This window comes from Syngnathoides biaculeatus, chromosome 23 (assembly GCF_019802595.1).
Source record: "Syngnathoides biaculeatus isolate LvHL_M chromosome 23, ASM1980259v1, whole genome shotgun sequence".
Lineage (NCBI taxonomy): Eukaryota > Metazoa > Chordata > Actinopteri > Syngnathiformes > Syngnathidae > Syngnathoides > Syngnathoides biaculeatus.
Window position 1 is genome coordinate 9,846,193 of NC_084662.1, and position 22,254 is coordinate 9,868,446.

The following is a 22,254-nucleotide window of genomic DNA, read 5'->3' on the forward strand; positions in this document are numbered from 1 at the left end:
CACTACAAACGTTTGTGTTGCACAGAACTCAGGCAGAGCTAACGCTAATCCCGCTTTGCCAAGGCAATTTAAAAACCTTACACTATGGGAGCCTCAAAGCTTTTTCCATTTTTTTTTTAATCTCCCGTGCCTGCTGTGGGCGTGTTGCTGAGCTTTAAAGCTTCTCCACTGATCAAACGGCCTATTTAATTGTGTGGAAACCTTTCAAAATCCGAACAGTGACTGTCTGGTGAGCTAGCAGATGACATGGACAAATCTCGGGGAGAAAAAAAATAAATAAAAAAGACTGGCAGCAAGACGAAGGAGATCGAAGTAGGGAGGGCGTCTTTTATTGCGGCTCTTCCATTACCCACGAATGCAGAGTAACACCTCCCGCATCCTGAAGGCTCCACGTTTGATTGTTCTCATAGCTCACTGTGACCGCCACCTGCAGGGACAGTTCGTAGGTCACGGGAGTCGAGAGACAACACCGCTGATATCGATGGATGGTGAGCTCCAACTTTACTGTCATTGTATTTTCTACAACCACTGATTGATCATTTTCCCAATTAATCCATTAAGGAATGTAGTTGAGCTGCCCTACATTAGTGCTGATGTATTGTTCAAAAGTCCATTAAAATGCGTATTTGATCTTAAGCACATTTCCTTACGCCGCACAATATTTTGGAGGTCGTGGCTAGCAAATTACTTTTGGGTTTACGTCAAACCTGGTTGAGAAGTCAAACAGCATCAGTCACAAAAACAACCATTTAGTAGCAGGCTCGTTGAAATGTTGGGAGCATGCGTACCGTATTTTCCGCACTACCTTCAATGAATGGCCTATTTTTAAAAAAAAATCATGTATAAAGGCGCACCGCATTATAAGGCGCATAGAATAGATGCTACAGTAGAGAATGGGGTTATGTTATTATCCAGTAGATGGAGCTGCACTAAAGACTCAATATTGATCCATATGTAAGGCGTACCGGATTATAAGGCGCAGCGTCGGCTTTTGAGAAAATTAAAGGCTTTTAGCTGCACATTATAGTGCGGAAAATACAGTACATTTCATGAAAAAGTTTAAAGCATATCATTTATTGCTAGCTCTTAAATTATTTAGAGAGTCCCTCAATGACTATGTTATCTATATCTGGATTTGTATGTCCTTTTTTAGTCAAAAAAAGAGCTGAAATGTAAATTACAGCAGCGGTTCTGTCTCTGTTATTTCACACGACTTTATTTCAACTGTCACTTCAGTCGGTAGAGAAGACACTTGCCTCAATATCCCACAAGAAGACACGGAAAGTACACTATGCAAACACAGGCCTATCTATCCATGCCTCCATTTTTTAAGAACAATTCACCAAAATGTAACTTGTTTCTCCAGGTGGGAAAAATCAAAGCCTTGCCACTGCCACCAGTAGTAAATAAATCCTATGTCTTAACCATGGCAGAGGGAATGCGAAAACAAGGAAATGGAAATGTTCAAAAGTTTAGGTGAGGCTTTGGGTTAAATTAGGATGGATTTTTAGCTCAGGGGTTAAGGTGACGCTCCGCTGTATGGTTAGGATTAAGGATTAAGTCAAGTGTTAGAGGTTAAATTTAGGATTTAGAGCGATTGTTAAGATTACAGTTCAGGGTTATAGTTTTAGGTTTTGGGCTTGGTGGTGAAGTTCAGGTTAAGAAGAGGAGTAAGGTCAAGGTCCAGGGTTATGGATTTCAAGTTAGGGTCAGGCTTTGTTTTTTTAAAGTTACAAATCATAATTCGTGGACTAGGTTATAGAAATGGAAATGCCCCCAACCTTGCGCACAAAATTGGAAGCATCCAAATGTCCAACATGTCCAAAAAGATGAAGATTTAAGAACATGGCAGGCAAGAACAATCCTTGATGGAATAATTATTGGGTTCATTAGTTTCTCACTTCTTCAGTCCACAATGTGTGTCACACCAGGGGTCGACAGGGAAGATAGAAATGGGAGAACAGCCTAAGTGGCACTTCTTCCCAGGTGAATGTCACCCAGGAAACCAAATAAATTACCTGTGGGTGTTTGCCTGCCAATCACAGTGATCCCGCTAAGTAAATCATTATCTTTAGCCTTCGCTAAGCTGTCGCAGTGGAGCTCTCCCTCCATTTACTCTCCTTGTCATTCTTTTCAATAAAGTGCTTGAGATGAAAAATTGTGGAGGCAATTTTGAAAAAAAAAAAAAAAAAAATAGTCTTTTTATCATCTTGGCGGTGCAGCACGCGCCGCGAACGCTTTTCATTCTGCGGTCAACGCGGCCTCGAGTGTCTTGACCGAGCGCACATGATGGCAGCGAGACTTTTGTAAGAAATAAAGCAGCGGAAATAAAGAGGAAATTGGAACATTTTATTCACAGACGGGAAATGTGCTCTTTTTTTTTTAATGTGTCGTTATGTAAGGAGCTGCAATAATACAGCACCATGAGGCCCATTACAAGCTCTTTTTCAACATTTAATTCCACTTTAGTTGAATTCGCTTAATGAGAACAAACAATGGACACGAAAAGTGTTCTGTGTGGGTAGCGGCGTGCTTCAGGGAGGACAATTAGGCTGGATTGTCTCAGCCGGTCAAAGAGCCCAAATTTTATTTAATGCCTATAATTCTATTCACATCCACAGCTTGGCCAGAAATCAGGAGTCCCTTGATTGTGAAAAGCGAAGTATAAACTATAAACGCATATAAAGGTATAAATTCCTGAATAAAATACAGGAAGGGGCATGCAGACCACGCAGCACAAACTCTTCCTGACATTAACACATGACATTAACAACGAGGCCAAACGGGTAAAAATGGTTGTGCCTGAAATAAAGTTCCAGGGTTAGCGACAGAGACCCCACCCCCATAAAAAAAAAGATGTAAATCCCGCTGAGTGTGCATCACTGCCAGGCAAAGCTGGAGAGCCGGAAAGGGGGGCAAGAGGGCTGCGTTTGATCAGGTGGAAGCGCTCTACCTGCCCGCCGCGCACTCTTCCTGCACGTCAACTCCATCAGTCTCAACACACTCGCGCGCGCACACACACGCCTAATTACAGAATCACACAAAACCAAATAGGCGAGACTTCATCTTCCGTGCGTGAGCAAAGCAGTTGCATAATGACGCGTGACGCTGCCAAATCCGAGCGCGGTGGAATTTCATCAAGCGGCAGATGCTTGAAGGGGATTGGGAACAATTACTATTGTATTCTGTGTTGTTACCTTTGCCAAGCAGGTTATGAGGAGTTGGTTTGTTGTGAGTTTCTCCGCCGGAAGACTGCGGGATGATTACTGGAACTAGCTGTATCCGCCACAAGGCCACGTCAACCAGATTTATTGGTTGTAATTAATATTCTGTTCAACACTAGTTGTTCTGCGATTGGTGGTATAAAAATATGGGATCATCTATGTGCACCCTTGAAAACAACAAAACTTGGATCAGGATAAGGGTGAGGGTTAAGGATTAGGGCTCAGGTTAACGCAGAGGGGCTTTCCCCAAAAGGTTCTGTTTTTGGTTTAGAGTTTGAAAAGTCCTAAGATAGGTAATGAAATCTCCACTTTCAATCAAGCTGCTGAAAAATGTATGACTCAAATCATACTTTCTGCAATTAGAAAAAATGTCTTTTAATCTGTGATACCATTTAAGGATTGACCCAGTCCTTGGTATAGTTTAAAAAAAAAAAAAAAGTGTAACTTTTTTTTTAAATTTTGATGGGAGACTCTTTCAGCTGTCTTTAAAAGCACTTCCTCCTTATTGCCGTGTTCTCATTATTCCGTTCCTCTCACGCTCACCCACTCGCTCTGACTCATCCGCATGAATTCTCGAGCGAGCTGAAGCCCATTTGGCACCAGCCGTCCGTCAAGCGGGCGGCGGTGGGCACTTAAAACAGCTAGCGGGCACTGGGAAGTGGCAGGTACAGAACTACAGTAATTAGCCCGCAGTCTTGCAAGCGCATACATTATGTCACGGCGACACAATGCTGGCAGAATGCCGGCCCCGGCAGTCAGTGTAAACATTTCTGAAATTAACATGTTGGCCGCCACAATTTAATTGGGAAAGGTTCAAAATGTTCACGACGTGTCCCAATGAAAACATTTTGAAGCAATGAATGAAGATCTACTGACGGTGTCGTATTTGTTGGGCCCGACATACTACAGGAAGTCTCCACTTTAATGCACATCTGTGTTCTTTCCATATTATTATAACATTACATAATGTAACCTGTTGGACACGAGTGATGCTGCACAGCCTCCGCGGCTGAGGAATGTGCCCCATTAAAAAACAGCTAACTTCAGCTGCAAATTATTATTTTGAAAAAATAAAAAATAAAAAATGTCATGAGAGGAGAAATCTGCTTAGTGTCCCAAATGTATAAGACGGGATTTTTGGGACACAGAAGGCTGTTTTGGCAACAGTGAAAACAGCTCAAGGGGGAGCGGACATATGCTGCCTCTATGCTGGAATACCAGTGGGTCGTGGACAATAGCCCGAGGGCTCCACTGTCAATTATTTACTCTTTTGCCCCATCGTGGTTTCTCCCCCTGGGGAGCCCCTTAGGGCAGAACTAGAGGCTAAAAAATATATGAAAAAAAGATCATCTAAGGCATTTGGTGGCTGATTTTCTTTGGAAAGAAAATGTCGCATTGTATTTTTGGACCATGCTAAAGTACAAATGCGGGACGACAAAACACCAGCCTCAGACACATCATTCAACTGTGTGGTCATTTTAATTTGAATGCAGCCGTCAAGCCGAGCGAATAAGCAACCGATCATTTGTTGATTGTGGGGAGTTAGTTCAGTGCAATCAAAAAATGTCTACGCCGATTTCTTCCAGTCTGACTGTTCCGCGTCTATTTTTGCACCGTCCATGCTCGTCGTGTGGGCGTACAGTACAGTATGTGCATCTGTGCCTTCTTGGTTGCCAGGTAATTTATAGGAAAAAAAATGAACGTGGTCTACATCTGTAGGAAAGGCCAGCATGCGCCACAAAAGTAAGAGACAGTCTACGGTAAAGGAAAGAAAATTGGTCTACAACTGCAGGAAACACCACATGTTCAACAGCTGTAAGAAAGACCAATATGTTCGAACAAATGATGGACATGACAGTCTACGGTGAAAGAAACACCAATTTGGTCCACAAGTCTATGAAAAAACAAAGATCTATGCTGGAGGGAAGATCAACATTGTCTACAAATGTAGAAAAGATGAAGTTGGTACACTGACACGGTCAACGTTTGTAGGATCCACCATCAAGATCGACAAAGATAGGAGACAACGGTCTAACGTTCATGGGTCAAACTCAAGGCCCGGGGGCCATATACGGCCACCACATGATTTTATGTGGCCCGCACAGGCAAACAATGTGTGTCGATCTTTCATGATTCTTGTGAAAATCTGTAAATATTACAAGCATTTTTGTGTTACCAAGCATGAACAAAAATAGAAAATCCCGTTAACCTTCATTTCTGATTGTAAAACTAGTTCATACATTTTGTTTGTACTGTAAATATACTGATGAAATTCATTTTTACGGTTGAGGGACACCGTAAATCCAATGTGGCCCGTGACAAAAATGGGTTTGACACCCCTGGTCTAAAAGAAAAGCCAACAGTCCAAAACTGTCAAAAAGAAAAACATGTTCTACAACACCTGTCTCCAACTGGAGAAAAAAAAACACATGGTCCAGTACTGTTGGAAATGCAGACATGGTCTACAAGTGTAGTAAATACCAACATGGTCTATACGAGCAGGTCTGGCTTTCTGTGTAGTCATTATCGCGAAAACCAATGTGTAGTCCAAACAATCATAGGCTTCAAAGCGCCAATGTGCGCTGCAAAAGTGACCATAATAGCCAACATTAAACCAACTTACTGCATTTTTCACGTTTCACCACCGCTCATTCATCATTACCTCTATACCTAAACACAAACACAGCAGAGGCATAACAAAATCATAAACTAATTATGCCGTATGAGGACCGTTCATCATGGGAGAGGCGTTTTATGGCCCGTCATCGTGGTCATTAATTGGAGAACTGTCAGTTTGTGTGAGATGCTATGTTCCTGCTAGATTCACTATTTTTTATTCGACAATGTGTGCAATAATCCATCAATATGATCGCTTTCAGATTGGGACCATTGAAAATGTGTACAATTGTTGGAAGATCCTCGCTTAGTCCACCCGTGGGGTGGCTGCGAGGATTTATGGCCGCGGGGGCCACGCAGCAATTAGCCATCATGATCGCCTGCTGTTTTGGACATCCTCGTGCCATCTGCCCCTGTGGCTGAGTCGCTACGCGGACACGCACAATTTGAGCCAAAGGACGACTTTGACTTTTAACAAACCTTGGGGTTATTTGCTGCTGAGGGCGGTCTGGCTCGTCATCCTTGATGGCTCAAAAACGATGGGAAAGAAACCCAAAGACACATGATTTGTAGGCTAAAAGACTGACTTTTTGTAAAGACAGACGTTTTTAACTAGCTCTTTTATTGGACCTCTGGTGTACCTAATGCAGTGGCCTGTGAGTGTTTATAAAGGGCTTTAAAAACTAGTGCTAAGAAAAAGAAAGGACTAAACATCTGCTGGCACTGTTGACTCCTTTTGAGGATATTAATGGTGCCTTTAAGCCTACAGAGGAATCACAAATTTAGTTTTTCGTCCCCCCCTTAAAATTTACTATCGAAAACTAAATAAGCCCACGGACACGCTGGTGTGGTTGGTAGTTAAAAAGGTGGCCCGTCTCTTAATGTTTCTCTGCGGCAAAGGCTGTTAAAACACAACCACACACGCGCATTACGTCCACTGAAAACGATCATTGTGGTGGCGTGTGATGTGTTCACTTTCTGATCAATCGTTGACTGGTGTGACCACGGCGGCAATTAAAAAAATATATATATACCCCAAGAGCTGAGCCATCGCTTCTTCCATCCACCCCCCAACACTTATCAGTCACGAAAAAAGAGGGATGATAACAGGGGGGTGCTAAATTCAAGGGAGATATTGATCGGCTCCAATTAAAGCACGGCCAATTGACAGAGGAAGCGTCGAGAAAGTCGGCCGCCGCCGGCGTGCTTATGTAACCGGGAGGAGGCGTCACCCTCTGAAGTGACGATCATTAGCATCGCACCTTTTTGCACTGCTGTGGTTAAAATGACTCACACTTTTCAATCAATGGGATGAGTCACTTTAAGCCGCTTTTTGGTGCCAATAATAAAAAAAAAAAGCACAGCTCTTTCGCTGAGAATCCTCCCGGAAATAACGGTTGAAAAATACGGTTTGATGTGCTTCCTTTCTCAGCCAACTGCAGATGTGTGCCCTCATTAATCAGCCGGGAAGTTTGGATGTTGATGAAACAGAATCAATCCACGCCGCCCGTGTGTTCAATGGAGCATAAAAAAAAAAGCAGGGAAAAAAAAACGATAATAACTCAGGTCGTTTCATCGTTATGAGAATCCATTTAATTATATTATCATCTCTAATTACAGTGCATGACAGAGAGGGAAAGAAGAGCCACCGTGCACCAGAGAACCTTGGCCACCCTCGTTACCTCCCGTGCTCGTCTACCGGCGATTTCCGTGGCAACAAACCCGCTGAGACAACCAACGTGCGTTAAGCCTGACGTGGAAGACGGGCCGGTCCCTGTTGTCCCAGGTGTGATTTGTGAAACTCGCTTGTGTATGAAATACTCGTAAACCACAATAACTCACCTGTCAATACAGCCAAACGGCTCAAATTGGGTTAAGTGACTGACTGTAGAAAAGGTTCTACGCAGTTATGGGTCTACAGATTGTACACAAGGTATCAGGTTAGAAAACAAAGACCCTGGTCAGAGTTGGAAAACTAAATATTGACAAGGTTAATGAACAAGTCTACAGAACATAGCCAGTCTCAGATAAGTTATGATTCTACATAATATAGATGAACTCCAAGGGAACAGAGCGAGCAGGTGCGGTGTTAAAATAAAGCCATAAGTCCAAGGTTAGAGTGAAACTACCAATAAGGGCAAGATCCAATGTTAGAATCTGCTGACTATAGACAAGGTTGCATCTTAAGGTCAGGCAACAAGTCTTTCCAAAGTCTTGGAGTACCACTAGTGAATGTAGATATGAAGTCACAAATGTATAGAAGATTCCAGTATGGAATCTAATGAATGAAGATCCGAGGTTTGAGTGTAATAACTGTATACATGGTTCCAGGTTAAAGTACAATGAACAAAGACAGGGTTCTGAACAGAGTGATTCTATCCAGGTGCCAGGTTGGATTCAACAGAATGCAGATGTTCTGCCAGGATAAAGTTTAGAGAATATAGACAGAGTTGACAGTTTGGAGATGAGTCTATCAAAAGTAGACAGGGTCCAAGGACAGCTTCAGTGCAAAGAAAATATCTCACGTCAGAGTGAGATGAACAAATGTAGACAAGATCCTATATTAATCTTTGGAACCAAGAGAAAGTCTTACATCAGAGTCTCAGGCATGTCTATAAATTGTCACGGATTACATGCAGTCGCCAGAATCTATATTCAATCCTATATTACAGTGAGGTGATAGAATCCGCACAAAGTCCCAGGTCAGAATGTACTAAACATAAACGAGGTCTTCAGTTCAAGTGAGTCGAACAAATATAGATTACCAATGCTAGAGAGGGAATCCACTGAGTGTGGAACGGAGGCCTGGAGAAGTGCAATGCTTCCAGTATATAGAAAGTGGCGCAGATATCAGTCCGTATTAACACCGCTGTCACCCTTTCACAGGTGCGAAGGTGAAAGTCCATTACGTCCAGCAGCTTCCTCAAGCAAGTCAAGGAAAATTGAATTCAGTTCAAAGAAAACCAGGGTGCCGAGCAGCACCGTGGGTAGGACCCCTACAGAAAAAGGGAGCTGGTTTAAACTCTCAGACACAAAGACAGTGCCTACGACTACATATTTTCTTAAGCCTGTCCCAAACACTTCCTGTTTATCGGTTATCTAAAAGGTCTGCCTGTGTCGACCTTTGCTGTATTTACGAAAATGTCACATTGGATTTTATTGCCACGAGTCGAGATACCGACAGTGTACGGAGCCAAAATTCATGTTCGAATTCAATTCTTTCTTCTGAAATGCACGAATGGAGTTATTTGCAGAACTTCCTGACCTTCAGTCGGCAACATTACATTTGCCCTTTTTGTGAACTCGGCATCGATCTCGAGGGTTGTTTGTGTGTTGTCGGGGGGAGGGGTTAGTTTTAATAAGGCTCACGGTGTATTTACATTGTTTGTTCATTTCAGAGCGCCGAGACAAATCAATCGTTATTGTGCAAAATGTTCACGAGGGCTTAATGCATCTTACGCTTTTGGAAAAGCAATATCCTTCCTTTGGAATACGAGATGAGCTACACGGGAAGTTTGCAGACAAAGTAACCGTCTGTTGGAGACATTCCGATTTTGGGGGAGAGAACAGGTGCACCATTGTACTTCCCCAGACCCTTTTTCACCAAGATAGTAATCTGCGTCCATTACCCTGTTCTCCATTTCACGCCGTTACAAGGACCAAAAAGCATCAACGCCAAACGAGCGTCGCCTTCGATTTCTTTAGAATTCGTCTGAGTCATCGCCAGAAGGAGACCACCGAAGCCACGTCGGTCCATCTTGCTAACCTTTTTGCTGCCACTTTGTGCCCATTGGTGCGTTACCACCACGGAAAGATCCTCAGATTCTTTTATGGAAATCGATAATCTGTGGAATCTCAGACGGGGGTACCGGTAGCTCAGTCTGAAAGGCTGCGGTTGGAGTTCAATAGCAATTAAGGAAGATATGAAATATATACAAATGATTATTGATCGTGTTTTGGTTAGACTTAGGCCTTTAAAAGATTTAATAGTCATCTGTCCATCTCGTCAGAGGTTAATCGATTGAGTAAAAAACAACATGAGTAGAACCATAAACACAGGTCACAAAATATTAAGCCGATTGGGTTTTTGAGTGAAATTCACGATGAACCTAAAGTGTACTTTCATATTTCTACATAATATATGGTGGCACAATTAATGAGAGCGCTGGCCTCACTGTTCTGAGGACCGGGGTTCAAATCCCTGCCCCACCTGTGTCGAGTTTGCATGCTCTCCCCGTGCCTATGTGGGTTTCCTTCAGGTCCTCCATTTTCCTCCCACATCCCAAAAACATTAACTTATTGGAGACTCTAAATTGCCCATAGGTGTGATTGTGAGTGTGACTGTTGTCTCTCTCCATGTGCCCTGCGATTGGCCGGCGACCAGTTCAGGGTGTACCCCTTCGTCCTGATGACAGCTGGGATTGGCTCAAGCACTCTTGTGACTCTCATGAGAATAAGCGGTTCAGAAAATGGATGGATGGATGAGTTTTTGAGTGAAATTCAGGATGAACCTTAAGTGAACTTTCATATTTTTGTATATTAATATTGTCTGCACATGTCATTGCTTAACAAGCAACACATCACCCCAGAACTCTTTAATGGTTTAGCGCTAAACCCGGCATTGTCGCGCTCGCGGCCGTTACACCCATTTAACAACTACTGAGACATACCAAAAATAGAAGCATTAAATTGTGCAGTTATGACATCATCTCCCCCCCCACAAACACACGCAGCCACGAAGCCACTGCAGTGGGTTACACGCAGTGCAACACGCTATCTTTGTATTATTTCAGCAGCTCTTATACTGTTTTTTTGCGTCACTGTGCGACCATATGATGAAACAATGAGAAAATAGCAGCAGAGCTGAAAAGAGCCCTGCGAGGGCTTTAAAATGAGGTATGAGTCGATGCGTTTGCGTGTCGACCTTGTTTCAAGTGACAAACTAAGAAGAAGGAGAAGGAAAAAAAAAAACACTGCCGAGCTGGGAATTGCAGTGACAAGCCTGTGTTGCGATGACTGGCACCGCAGCCGTTCTCATTCCACTGCTGCCTAACACCTCCGAGCGCTCCCCTGCCAGGAGGTCACCCAAAGGCCACAACCGCTCGTGCAAGAATGGATTTGCTGGGGACTTTGTTTTTTTTTTATTTATGGGGAACTGGACTGGTAGTGATGTACTCAAAAGAAGACAAGCTGCAAAGACATTTCAAGATGTTAAATATCAATATTGAACTTATTGGGTCCTGGGGAAACGGTGGCTTTTTTTTTTTTTTTTTAAAGGAAGACAAAGTACATTTTCCTAAAAAGAAAAATAGAAATGTGTTGAAAGTTAAAGAGGGGAAAATGCCATAATGCAGTCCGATTACGGGTATGGCGAGCCAGAATTAGCTAACAAACACGCAGCGATGTCTGGTGTGCGGTTACCTCTCGAATTCCCAAACACGTACACATTTGTCACAGCCATTTTTGGATGGGTGACTGCTAATAGATGAGAACCTCAACCCCCGCCCGCCTGTCTGATCATCCACCTTCCCCGCCACGCATGGTTTTTCTTCTACGTGGTTATCACGAAGGCGGGGCTCAAGGCAGATGAATAACGTTAATGCTCTTGTTTCACGTCGACCGTCTTAAGCAGCGTGATCAGCGTTGCTCCAACAACAACATCCTAATTAAGCACTTATCTCTCGCTGCACACCTCAAAGCGGGATTTGTCAAATATGCCTTGAAATGATCTCTTCCTTGCGTTTTGCTTCTTCTTTGGATTCATTGCGACACTGAAGGAGCAGCCTCCACAAATGGCTGTTCAGAGAAAAATATCTCACAGGAGGTCAATATCATATTATTCCCCTCAAATCGATCTTATTGTCTGTTATTTTTACGCTTTATTAATCAATTCAAAGGGTTTGACAATAGCTCAAGAACATATCGATTAACTCTTTTGAACGCTCGTCTGTCTGAGAAGTGTTGCAAAAATTCACCACTTCTCTCACTCTGCGGGAGGCGTATGGCATATTGTTGCCTCAAGATTCTCAAGAGTCTTCATTTTTCTTGTTTTTCAGACAATAACGAGTGAAGATAGTTCCGTTAGACATATTTGAGTGAGCTAGTTTTGTTAAAAATGGATCACTGTTTTGCTTCGGTGGAGAAAGAATCCGTCGGCCCAGAAATCGAGTGTGTGCAGATTCTTTAGTGGCTATTAAACTCCTTGGTCAGCTCATCCTTTTATTCATTGCATCACTTATGGCTGAAAGACCTTTGAAAAAGAGTTTGAGAAGATGATGAAACTGCAGTGAGGGTTTGTTTGTGGAATCACAGACTTTGATGCGGCAAGCCGGCATCGCATTTTACCATTTTTAATCAATGACAATGTAATAAACGAGCAAATCTTTATGTGTATTAAAATAGCGATTGAACGTGATTTTTGGGGTTTTGGTGTGCAACGGTATATGATAGTGATGACATATCATAAACAATGATAAAGTATTTTGGAACTCAAGGATTATAGTGTTTTTTTTCTAACTCCTCGAAAGTAATTATTTTGGAAGTGACTCTGCCGACAAGTACACTTTACATGGATCATCACTTGTCCTCAAAAGGCCATTTCACGCATGGACGCTGCCAAATTGTTTTGACGGGGGCTAAATTATTTTTCTGTTTTCATGTTTTAATATTCAAACCGGGCTCCGCCTAGTGGAGTATTGTTTGGCAGGTCTACCTCAAGGTTTTCAGGATCAGGGTTTAATCTCACCGACAACCCTCATGAGAATAACCGCGACAGAAAATAAATGATGGATAATTCACAGTGGTTCACGTTATACTCGTATGATGTGTATTTTCCACACTATAAGGCCCACCGCATTATAAGGCACACCTTCAATGAATGGCCTTTTTTAAAAACTTTTTTTCATATATAAAGCGCACCGCATTATAAAGCGCATAGAATAGACGCTACAATAGAGGTTGGGGTTATGTTATGCATCCTATTAGATGGAGCTGCACTAAAGGCTCAATATTGATCCACATATAAGGCGCACCGGATTATAAGGCGCACTGACGGCTTTTGAGAAAAGGAAAGGCTTTTAGGTGCGGCTTATGGTGCGGAAAATACGCTAGTCATTATGCATAAAAGTTAAGACTAAGCATGTTTGGCAATTAAAAGTCGTTAAGTACTTGTCGTATCATTCTGTTAACCATCACTGAGAAAGATTTTACAGTGACCACATTTCCAGTCTCAAATGGATTTGTTTTGTATTTTCAACTGTTTTTCCCTCCAATCTGAGGTCTTCCTGGATCAAGCAACAGTTTTGCTGTAGTTCTGAATCACTTTGTGTGGACAATGACATGCGTTGACCACACCGTGTCCACACTCTCGGATATCCAGTCAGCTGCTATTGCGGTCTCCATCGAGCCGAGGCCCTGCTGGTCTTTATCCAGATCCGGTTACAAGGCTGGGCACACACTAGCTGAGCCGTATTTAGCAGCAGCCTACTGGGGCGAGCTGCAAGCTGACACTGCCGGGAAGCCGGCCGCGGCCATTTAGCTTGCAACAGTACCCTTTGGAAATGGTAAATCCCCTTCCTGAGGGGGGGGGGTCAGTGGTGCCGAGAGATTGCAGTGGCCCGACGTACGAATTTTTTTGATACACGAGCTGTCGTTCGGACAATTTTTTGTTTGACTGGTGACTCATCACAGCTGACTTCACAACAAGCAGCAATTTGGTATGGTGAATACTTTATAAAAATTCTGTAAAAAAAAAAAAGGCATCCAGCTTTTTAATGTCCCTCTAGTGCAAGTTTACTGTCAAACTATACATAAGAGAGAAATCAACCACATAATTTCGCCTTTAAATCTTTAAATCAACTACCTTAATAATAGAATAAAATTGGAAATTCCAGAGACGGGCTAACGAATATCTATATAGCATTATTTTAGCATTTTAAGTGACAAATATTTGCTAACAGTATATTTATTTGCATCCTATTCCTTTATGTTATTACAATATTTTTACATACTGTAACTAGATTGATCAACAATGAATTGAGTATCAAATTAAGTGATGATTTTGGGTAATTGATTAAATGAAATTGTTAGATATGTCAGAATTTCAACCACTCAACTATAAATATTGATTATAGCTATCCTAATAATAAAGCTGACTGGTTATCTTTCATCAAAAAAGACATTTGCAAACATCTTTAATCATTGAAAACAATTCACATTTTTGCCCATTTTATGACATGTTTCAGATCAAACCAGTAAAATTCAATTGATTATGATTAAATTTATAATTGTACATTTTCTGCACTCTTAATGAGAAATTTTATTCTATTTTACAATAAAATAATTTTAAAACGTGTTTTTAATCCAATTCATCGATTATTAAAATATCTGTAGGTTGCAGCCCCAATTGCAAGTGCCTTATCACGGAGTGCCAATTTCTTTATAAATAAACATCTTGACATTTTTGGGGATTAAGGCCGCTAAGGATGAATGGTATTTTCATTCATTTCCAATCCACCGTAGCCATTTATTATATCGGCACATTTCAAAGTTTTTCACAATGAAAAGAAAGACTGATTGATTTTGAATCAAACTGCGCTGCTCGGTGCGTCTTCCAGTAAAAACAAACTTTAGCCTCAGCAAATTGGCTGAAAAGAGGCTTTGGATTGCAAAACCTGGCCGCCGCCACAAAGGCAAGATTCAAAATGAAACCCGCAGCACTCGCTGCTGTCGCCACCGCGGCGGGAACATTCGGCGGCGGCCACAAAAGCACTAAAAATAACCACAGACAGTCGGTAAAGAGAAGAAAAGAAGACAACGTGTCCCTCCGCTCATCTGTGATTGACTCGGAGATCCGCCCTGGCACACAAAGCGCCACTCTGACAAGCCGCAGATCTAATCGGCGTGAATGACGGCCGGGTGGGCACATGCTAATTAGTGACGGCAAGGACAATGTCGCTCGTCTCAGTGTGGGTGTGGGTGTGTGTTTACAATCATCCCCTACACGATATAGGAATTGACTCTTGCCATGAATAATTAAACCCTAAATATACCACTGTAAAATAACTTCAAACTCATTCTATAATATTACCCTTGAAAATAAACATCTTGCAGATGATTTGATTTGTAAACAAAACAAAACAAAAAAACGATTGGGTAAAGACTAACTCAAATGATCTTTCACCATTAAAATGAATGTAAATTCCATTAATCTGAATATCATTTTTTCTTTTACTACGACTGTGAGAGTAAGATTCTGTTATGCCAGTCATTATAGAGAATAAAGAATTTATGTGAGTATAGTCATATTGTCTGTCTAAAAGTGCTGCTCCACCTTTTGTGTTCAATTATACGTTCCTATCTATCACACTAACTATCAATGTTAACCGTTAGCGTCTTAATGGATAACGTTTGTTAGCATTAAACTAAGCAGGAGTTCCTAACCAAAGCTAAATTTTGTAGATCATGCGTAATCTGCTTTGTTTTACATTTAGTTTGACAGTAAACCAACCAGAGCATACAGTATAACAATATACGTCATGCGGGTGAGCGTCATATGAGTCACGTACGAGCGGCGACCGCTCTCAGGCAGGGTGGCACGAGGTCGGTGGCTGGCCGGCGGGCCGCCCACGCATTCGGGGGCGAGACAATGAGGCGCATCGTTTTTTTTTTTTCCTAATAGAAAAAAAATCTGAAGCGGGTGCAGCAGGGAAACGAGACCGCAACAGGCGAGAAGGCGTCTATGGAGCGCGACTACGTCCAAATCAAAGCTGTCGGCGACCGTGTCGGTTTGGGACAATTTGGCCGTACAAATCGACACAGAAACATGGAAAATCGAATGAAGATGGATCAACGCATTCCCTCTCTCTCTATCCTCTCCCTCTCAATGATCCTTCTCCACTGTTGATCAGTGATATTGATTGTCTTCATTCATTTTTAAAGCTGATTTGATTCAGCTGTGCAGTGGAGGGACATTGAAAAAATGGTGATGCATTGTAAGAATCTGAACCTGTAAGAAAAGCGGAACATTCTAAAATTGTGTTGTGTTCTAAAGAATAAGGCGTCCTAAAAAAGAATTTGTCCTCCGTACATTTTGCTTCATTTTCTGTTCTTATGAGTGAATTTTATTTTGTTATTTTTTTAAAGGACCATTTCTAGAGTATAAGTGCGGGACTACAGTGTTACACTTAAGCAGTACGGTGCGTTTATTGGATTTAATTAGCAAAGTTTATGATCGCTGATTCATAATTTTATTATAACTTATGAGTAAATTATAAAATAAATTAAATATCAACCTCTAACAATTAATGTATAATTGTATGATTAATAATTATAATATAATAAATATAATTATAATAATAATAATCAAATAGTATTAATTAATAGAATATAAATTATCTTTATTTTTTGCTCCATTATCATTTATTATTTGTTGACAGATATTTTCATAGTAATTTCAGTTGTTGGAAAAATAAAATAAAAACTGAACATAACATCTGTACAATTGTAATATCCACAGTCATGTTAAATTACACAATATTGATATTTATTTCACTTTCCACCATTCATTCATTTCACTTAATTATTTTTGCAAATTATTTAGATATCTACAATAATAATCAAAACAATAATTTATGATCATTTTTCTAATTTTAGAACCCGAACGCAGCCTGCTAATGACCATACTGCGCAGCCCAAAGACGCTTCCAGCCTTCCACCTTTCCTCGCATTCTTCTTTTTCCTGTTGGCCTCATCACTCCATCAGACAGCTCATCTCCATTTCGTGGTAATGGATTACTGAGGCATCGGCCATCTTAAGGCGTCACGCGCCCCGTCTAGAATCGCTCGCTCAAGCCAACAAAGTCTGTGTGGTCTTTTTTTTTTTTTTTTGGTCACTTATAATCAATAAGGACCAAAGCTGTGTGGGCTCACCTTTGGTGTTTTGGTACATTTTCCATTGCGGGCATCTTTGATGTAAGCAATGTCCAGTAAGTCAGTCTCCTGCAAAAGAGAAGAACATCACAGCGATCATGGATGCATCAAATAATCCAACAATATAACCCAAGACAAATGTATTTTTTAATTTCATTTATCCAACAACTCGTTTTTTGTTTACATGGCACTTGAAAAACAACCACTGCATGAACTGATGCACTTTAGTGCAGAATGACTTATTATTATTATTAGTAGTAGTGATTAATTATTAATTTAATGAATGAAATAATTATAAGTGACAAAACCAGTTTCCACAAAACTGACGGCGATGGCGGAATTTGTCATCACCAACATGTTTGGCCTTCGAGGTCTCCAGTTGTGTTTGTAAAGGCAGACTGATATACATCTTGTTTTGGAGGGAAGCTCATATTATGGAAAGGTGAGTATATATTGATTCTACACACAGTCAGTCTCTCTCTCACGCACACGCACGCGCACACACCCTTTTATCAGCGTGGAATACTGGTGAGAGTAAGAGGAGGTACACGAGGTGGAAAATGAGACGGCGCGTCATCTCGCCATCGACTCGCGGCGGAAAATTGCAACCTGATTTTTTTCCACTCCTTATCTGCAAATCCATAGACGACTGCTCGCTCACCCCAAGTTGATTCCCTCACCCCCACCCCCACCCCCAGTGTTGTGCTGGGATTTGCGGCCAATGTCTTTTATGCAATGGACGTGTAATTTTGTCATTAAAGGCAAGGGGGATATTGATGACGTTGAGTCGAAGTGAGTCTATTGTGGCCACTTGCAGCGCTCATCATCCTTTCATTGTTCCTAATCGTTCAAGTATTTTCTTTCTCGACGTACTGGTGCGATGTAGCTCAACTACCCAAAGTTGGCAACATCATGTTATTTTATACTTATTTAGCTAGCCGACTAGTCCCAGTGAAGTACAGTTATAATTTTTGTCCACTTGGAGTCTGTATCTTCACGCTCTACACTGTAGTGTCTGTGACTTTGAATAGGTGTGGCTTCAAAAGGCAACCCTAGGGCCTGCCAAGGTGAGTCATATTGGCGTCAGCGAACGAGAGTGTAGTCGGCTGTTGTTAGCTCTGGTTAGTGAGTCAGCGCATTGACTGTTGGCGACAATTGATTGTAGATTAATTAATTTTGTTATCATTTGTTGAATACAGCGACTTGAAAGTGCACCATTCGAGTGTTGGGGACACCACAGCAGCAAGCCACTTCCGCTGCACGGAACCCCCGTGTGCCCCTCACCCCCCTGACCCCCTGTAGCTATGCGTTTTAAGCCTAGGTGCTAACCTTTAACTCATACACTCCCTCTGTGCAAAGCAGGCTAACATAATTGATGCCCCGCGCTTGTTCTTGTCTTTTACGAGCAAACAGCAAAATGCTTTTATTTGCTTCATTTCTATGGAGAGCGACAGGGGACGTGCTGCTAAGTGGCAGCGCTCTTACTCTATATGACTTCTGGGGCGGGGGACCGATACCTCTTGATGGAGATACTTTGTCAACAACCTCATTTTCCTCGCAGCTTGTTTCCGATTAAAGATGATTAAGGTCTGGAATAGCGCAGTAACTGATGACAGCGATATCAACGGTATCCTGATACGGTGACTGCGTGATCGGGAATGTGTTGCAGGAAAAACAAAAGTCTTGCTGTACAGGAAGCATATAAAATGTGATTGAACATGACAATATGATAATACCGCTAATGATATCAGTGGTATCACAATACAGCGGTTTTGTGCGATAATCATGATTGGTTGCAATATACATACTTTTTGGTGGTTTTGTCGTTTTGTTTTTTTGCTTTGCGCTGCAAACCAAATTTAATGTTGCAAGTAAGCTTCAGATGCAGCACCACTAGATGGCAGAACGCCACAACACCCGCGCAGCATCCTGCGTCTCTTAACTCAAGTCAGTTCACAACAGGCAACAATTTGGCGGATAGCAAGTCGACAGTTCTTCTTCTGCTTGAAAAAAAAAAAAAGACGCTTCAAACCGTTACTTGCCAGTCTTGGTTGGAAAAAACTAAAGAAAATTATAGGCTGTTAAGTCCGCTATCTTAAGGCTAACACATAATGGGAAATACCAATGAAATACCAACAAATAGCATTGTGGCAGTACTAGAACTCTCAACGTAACGGCTAGCTGAACACAAATTGTGCTTCAGCACATAGAAATATAATACAGAGATATATTCTTTATCTTCTGTGAAAAACGACTAACATTACTGCAGTTACCGAGTCACTTACAGTATAGTCGTGAAAGTCTTTGCTTGTGTCTGCATGACTGCATAATATCGCAGACAGGTGGCCAAGTCATGCATACCGGAAAGAGCCCTAATGAATTAATCATGATGCAAAAACTGTTTCTTTATATTCAATTTAATAAAGTAAGTCAACAAACTACTGTGTGAACATTTAATTAGCATTTGGTACAAAACTTGATATCCACTGTTCACATCCAAGCAGCGCCGCCACCGTGCAATATATATTATTCATCAAAATCCCGTCAGCCTTGTCGCCTCCTCTGCCTTTTCAAACCATCTCGGCGGGCAAAAAAAAAAAGAACAAAGAAAAAGACAGCAAGCCGAAGCCTATTAGCATACGCGGCACGTCTGGCAAGCAAGCGGCGGCAGCGGCGGAGGAGAAACTACAGAAATTAATGAGCGTGCTTAACCTGCGACGGCCGCGGGCGATATCAATGCGTGTGGATCGCCCTGATGAATCTGCAGCATGCTGCCTTTCTAATGGAAAACATTGCTTTCTGTTCATCCGCGACCCTCGCGGCAAGTGCAGCAATGACTTGAACCTTTGCGGGATGGATGTCTTGCTATTTGTGTTGGACAAACATCTCTTTCTTCACATTTTGAATTTTTGTTTTAGCAATGATGAAATTACCATATAAATGATGACAATAAATACTGTGGAAAACTATTTCAGTACAAAAAACACCCACCTATTCGCATTTCGCTCATCATAAATTAGGCTGTTTGTATTTTTTTTTTTCTGGGGAATCTATCCTCAGCTTTTCTGATTTCGCCAAAACCCTGGCTAGTAAGACAGTAGTAATTGGCAGAGTTGGGAGGAAGTCTCATAAGCAGTATTCACATCGCAAATAAGTCTCAAATCTCATCAGACTGTCAAATGTAAACATGTCACACATTTCAACTCAAGTCGAGTCTTGAAAAGTTTTAGCCAAGTCGCAAGTCCTACATTTGTCAAGTCATGTGACAAGGTAGATGCATCACTTCATCTAGAGATTGTTCTAGGATCCTAAAATCCAATTTTACAGAGGATTACTACACGCAGAAAAAAATCTTTCACTCAACAACCTTCACTTCAACAAAAGAATTCCATAATTACCTCATCAAGAAATTGTACTGTTACATAAAAAACAATAAAAATAATTTTTAATTTACAAAAAAGGTCAGACTTCACCTGTTGAGAAATGTTTTTTTCGGCGAGTTCGACTTTTTGAATTAACCTCGTGAAATAATTTCAACAGCACACTACCCTCAAAACTGCCCGCTTGTAACAAGACAGACCTTAAAAAAATTTTTTTTAGTTAAAAAAAACACCTCAATGCATGCTTCATAGGGTTTAAGTCTGCAGATTTACTTACTCAGTTTAAAACCTTGTGTTTCTTGGCCTTGATTAAGTCCTTAGTGGTTTCGACTATGTATTTTTGTGACATTATCTTGCTGGAAACTGATACTCGAGCTAAACACAACCGACTGTTCATTAGCGTTTGGCATCGACTGTTCTTAATAATTGTTCCCTTATACACACGTAACAGAAAGAACAGGCATGAGACCTTCAAATGTGACACTCGTCAGTCTCTGTCATTGTTGTGGGTCATTGTCTTGCTGCGTGACGAGAGTCCTCAGTCTATACACATGTGATTGGCTCCCTGTCTTAACAATGCTTGCTCCCTAAAGTGAAAGAAGCGGCAGGCATCAGGCCCTTGTAAAGTGGCACTTGACAGCCAGGAAACAGGTGGCGCTTGCATGGCAAGTCACATCCATTCCACTCATCAGTGTCTTTGCTTCAGAACAACAGGGAGCTGGAATCTCCAGTGGATGCGCAGAGACCGCACGTGGAGGGGAAATAGTGGACTCCCGTGCATGCATCGAGTAAATTCTACAGGATGCCTCTGCGAATCTCACAAAGATGGAAGATTGAATTATTTGGACATTACATCCACAGATTGAATATTTAATGGAACTCAAGTAGCGAACGACGGCTGAGGGAAGAGAGAAATGAGGTGAGATAAAAGACCTTTGAGATAAAGTGCAGCCAGCAGCACATACTGAGCTAATGATCTTTGTCATATTTCACCCTCGGCCTCCTCTCAATGACTTCTCTTGTGGCGTTCAAACCACAGCATGAGAACGGACTATTGTGGGTAGCCATGGTGGATGCTGCGAAAATGGAGAAGCTTGTCACGTCTCTTAAAGATAACATTCCAGATATTTCAAGGTATCAGATGAGGTTCCCCCCTCACTCCACAAGAAATGATTTGCACAATGGGAGCGCTCCAAAGTATGTTGGGAACATGTGACTAGCGTTTAAAGAGCATGTTTCATTTGTTTTGTAATTTGTTAGTTATGCTACTTTGTTTGCTGTGGTGTGATCATTTTAGTACCGATCAGACACCGTGAGTGTGTACAACATCGTCATTAATGATCTGCCTACACAGGCAGTCCATTGGGCAATGTAACCTTCTTCTACTTATAGAAGCAAAAAAAAAGCAATTATTCCTTTCTGCCTCGTGAACGCCATCATATGGTAGCTGACATACATACAAAAACCTGCTAGCATACATGCTAACAAAGTGTCTTCATCTGTGTTTCATTGGACAAGTCATACAACAAATAGTCTTGAACACTGTTAAGACTGTAGAGATGATAGTGGACTTCAAGAGGCATCCACAAGTGCCACTGACGCTGTCCAACTGTCTTGTGTCAACTGTCGAGACCTTCAAGTTCTTGGCCAATACAATCTCACAGGATTTGAAGTTGTAGACAAACATTAACTCCAATCTCCAAAAAGCCTAGCAAAGGATGTACTTCTTGCAGCTTCTGAGGAAGCACAGCCTGTCACAAGAGCTGCTGAGGCAGTTCTACACAGTTTTCATCCAATCAGTACTGTGTACGTCCATCACAGTCTGGTTTGGGACTGCCACAAAAAAAAGGACAAACTCCGACTGCAACGGACAATCAAAACTGCTGATCGGATTGTCAGCACCAACCTACCCACCTTTGAAGACTTGTACCCCACTAGAACTAGATCCAGAGCGGGCAGGATCCTTTTGGACACTCCACAATCTCTTTCACCTCCTTCCATCAGGTAAGCACCACTGATCAACGCAAGTCAAAACTAGCATTCATTCAGTTTTTTCCCACTGGCAGTTAAGTTGTTAAATTGTAACAATTCCTATTCACGGAATG

General features: G+C 41.7%; 1 protein-coding gene and 1 long non-coding RNA gene across 3 annotated transcripts in view; one reads left to right on the forward strand and one right to left on the reverse strand.

Annotated features, from left to right (window-relative positions):
• The window catches only part of plcb1l (phospholipase C beta 1-like), a 139,548-nt gene that overhangs the window by 35,412 nt on the left and 81,882 nt on the right, over positions 1-22,254 (reverse strand). For both annotated transcript variants that reach the window (XR_009793877.1, XM_061812942.1), the window contains exon 7: positions 16,770-16,838. Coding sequence is in view for 1 of the 2 variants with exons in the window: in XM_061812942.1 (XP_061668926.1) it covers positions 16,770-16,838 (69 nt within the window). In the remaining variant the exon portion in view is untranslated. The remainder of the gene's footprint in view (positions 1-16,769; positions 16,839-22,254) is intronic.
• On the forward strand, positions 231-9,140 carry LOC133496885 (uncharacterized). The gene is made up of 3 exons (XR_009793882.1): positions 231-488; positions 7,461-7,626; positions 8,727-9,140. It is a non-coding gene; the product is annotated as an uncharacterized LOC133496885 (long non-coding RNA).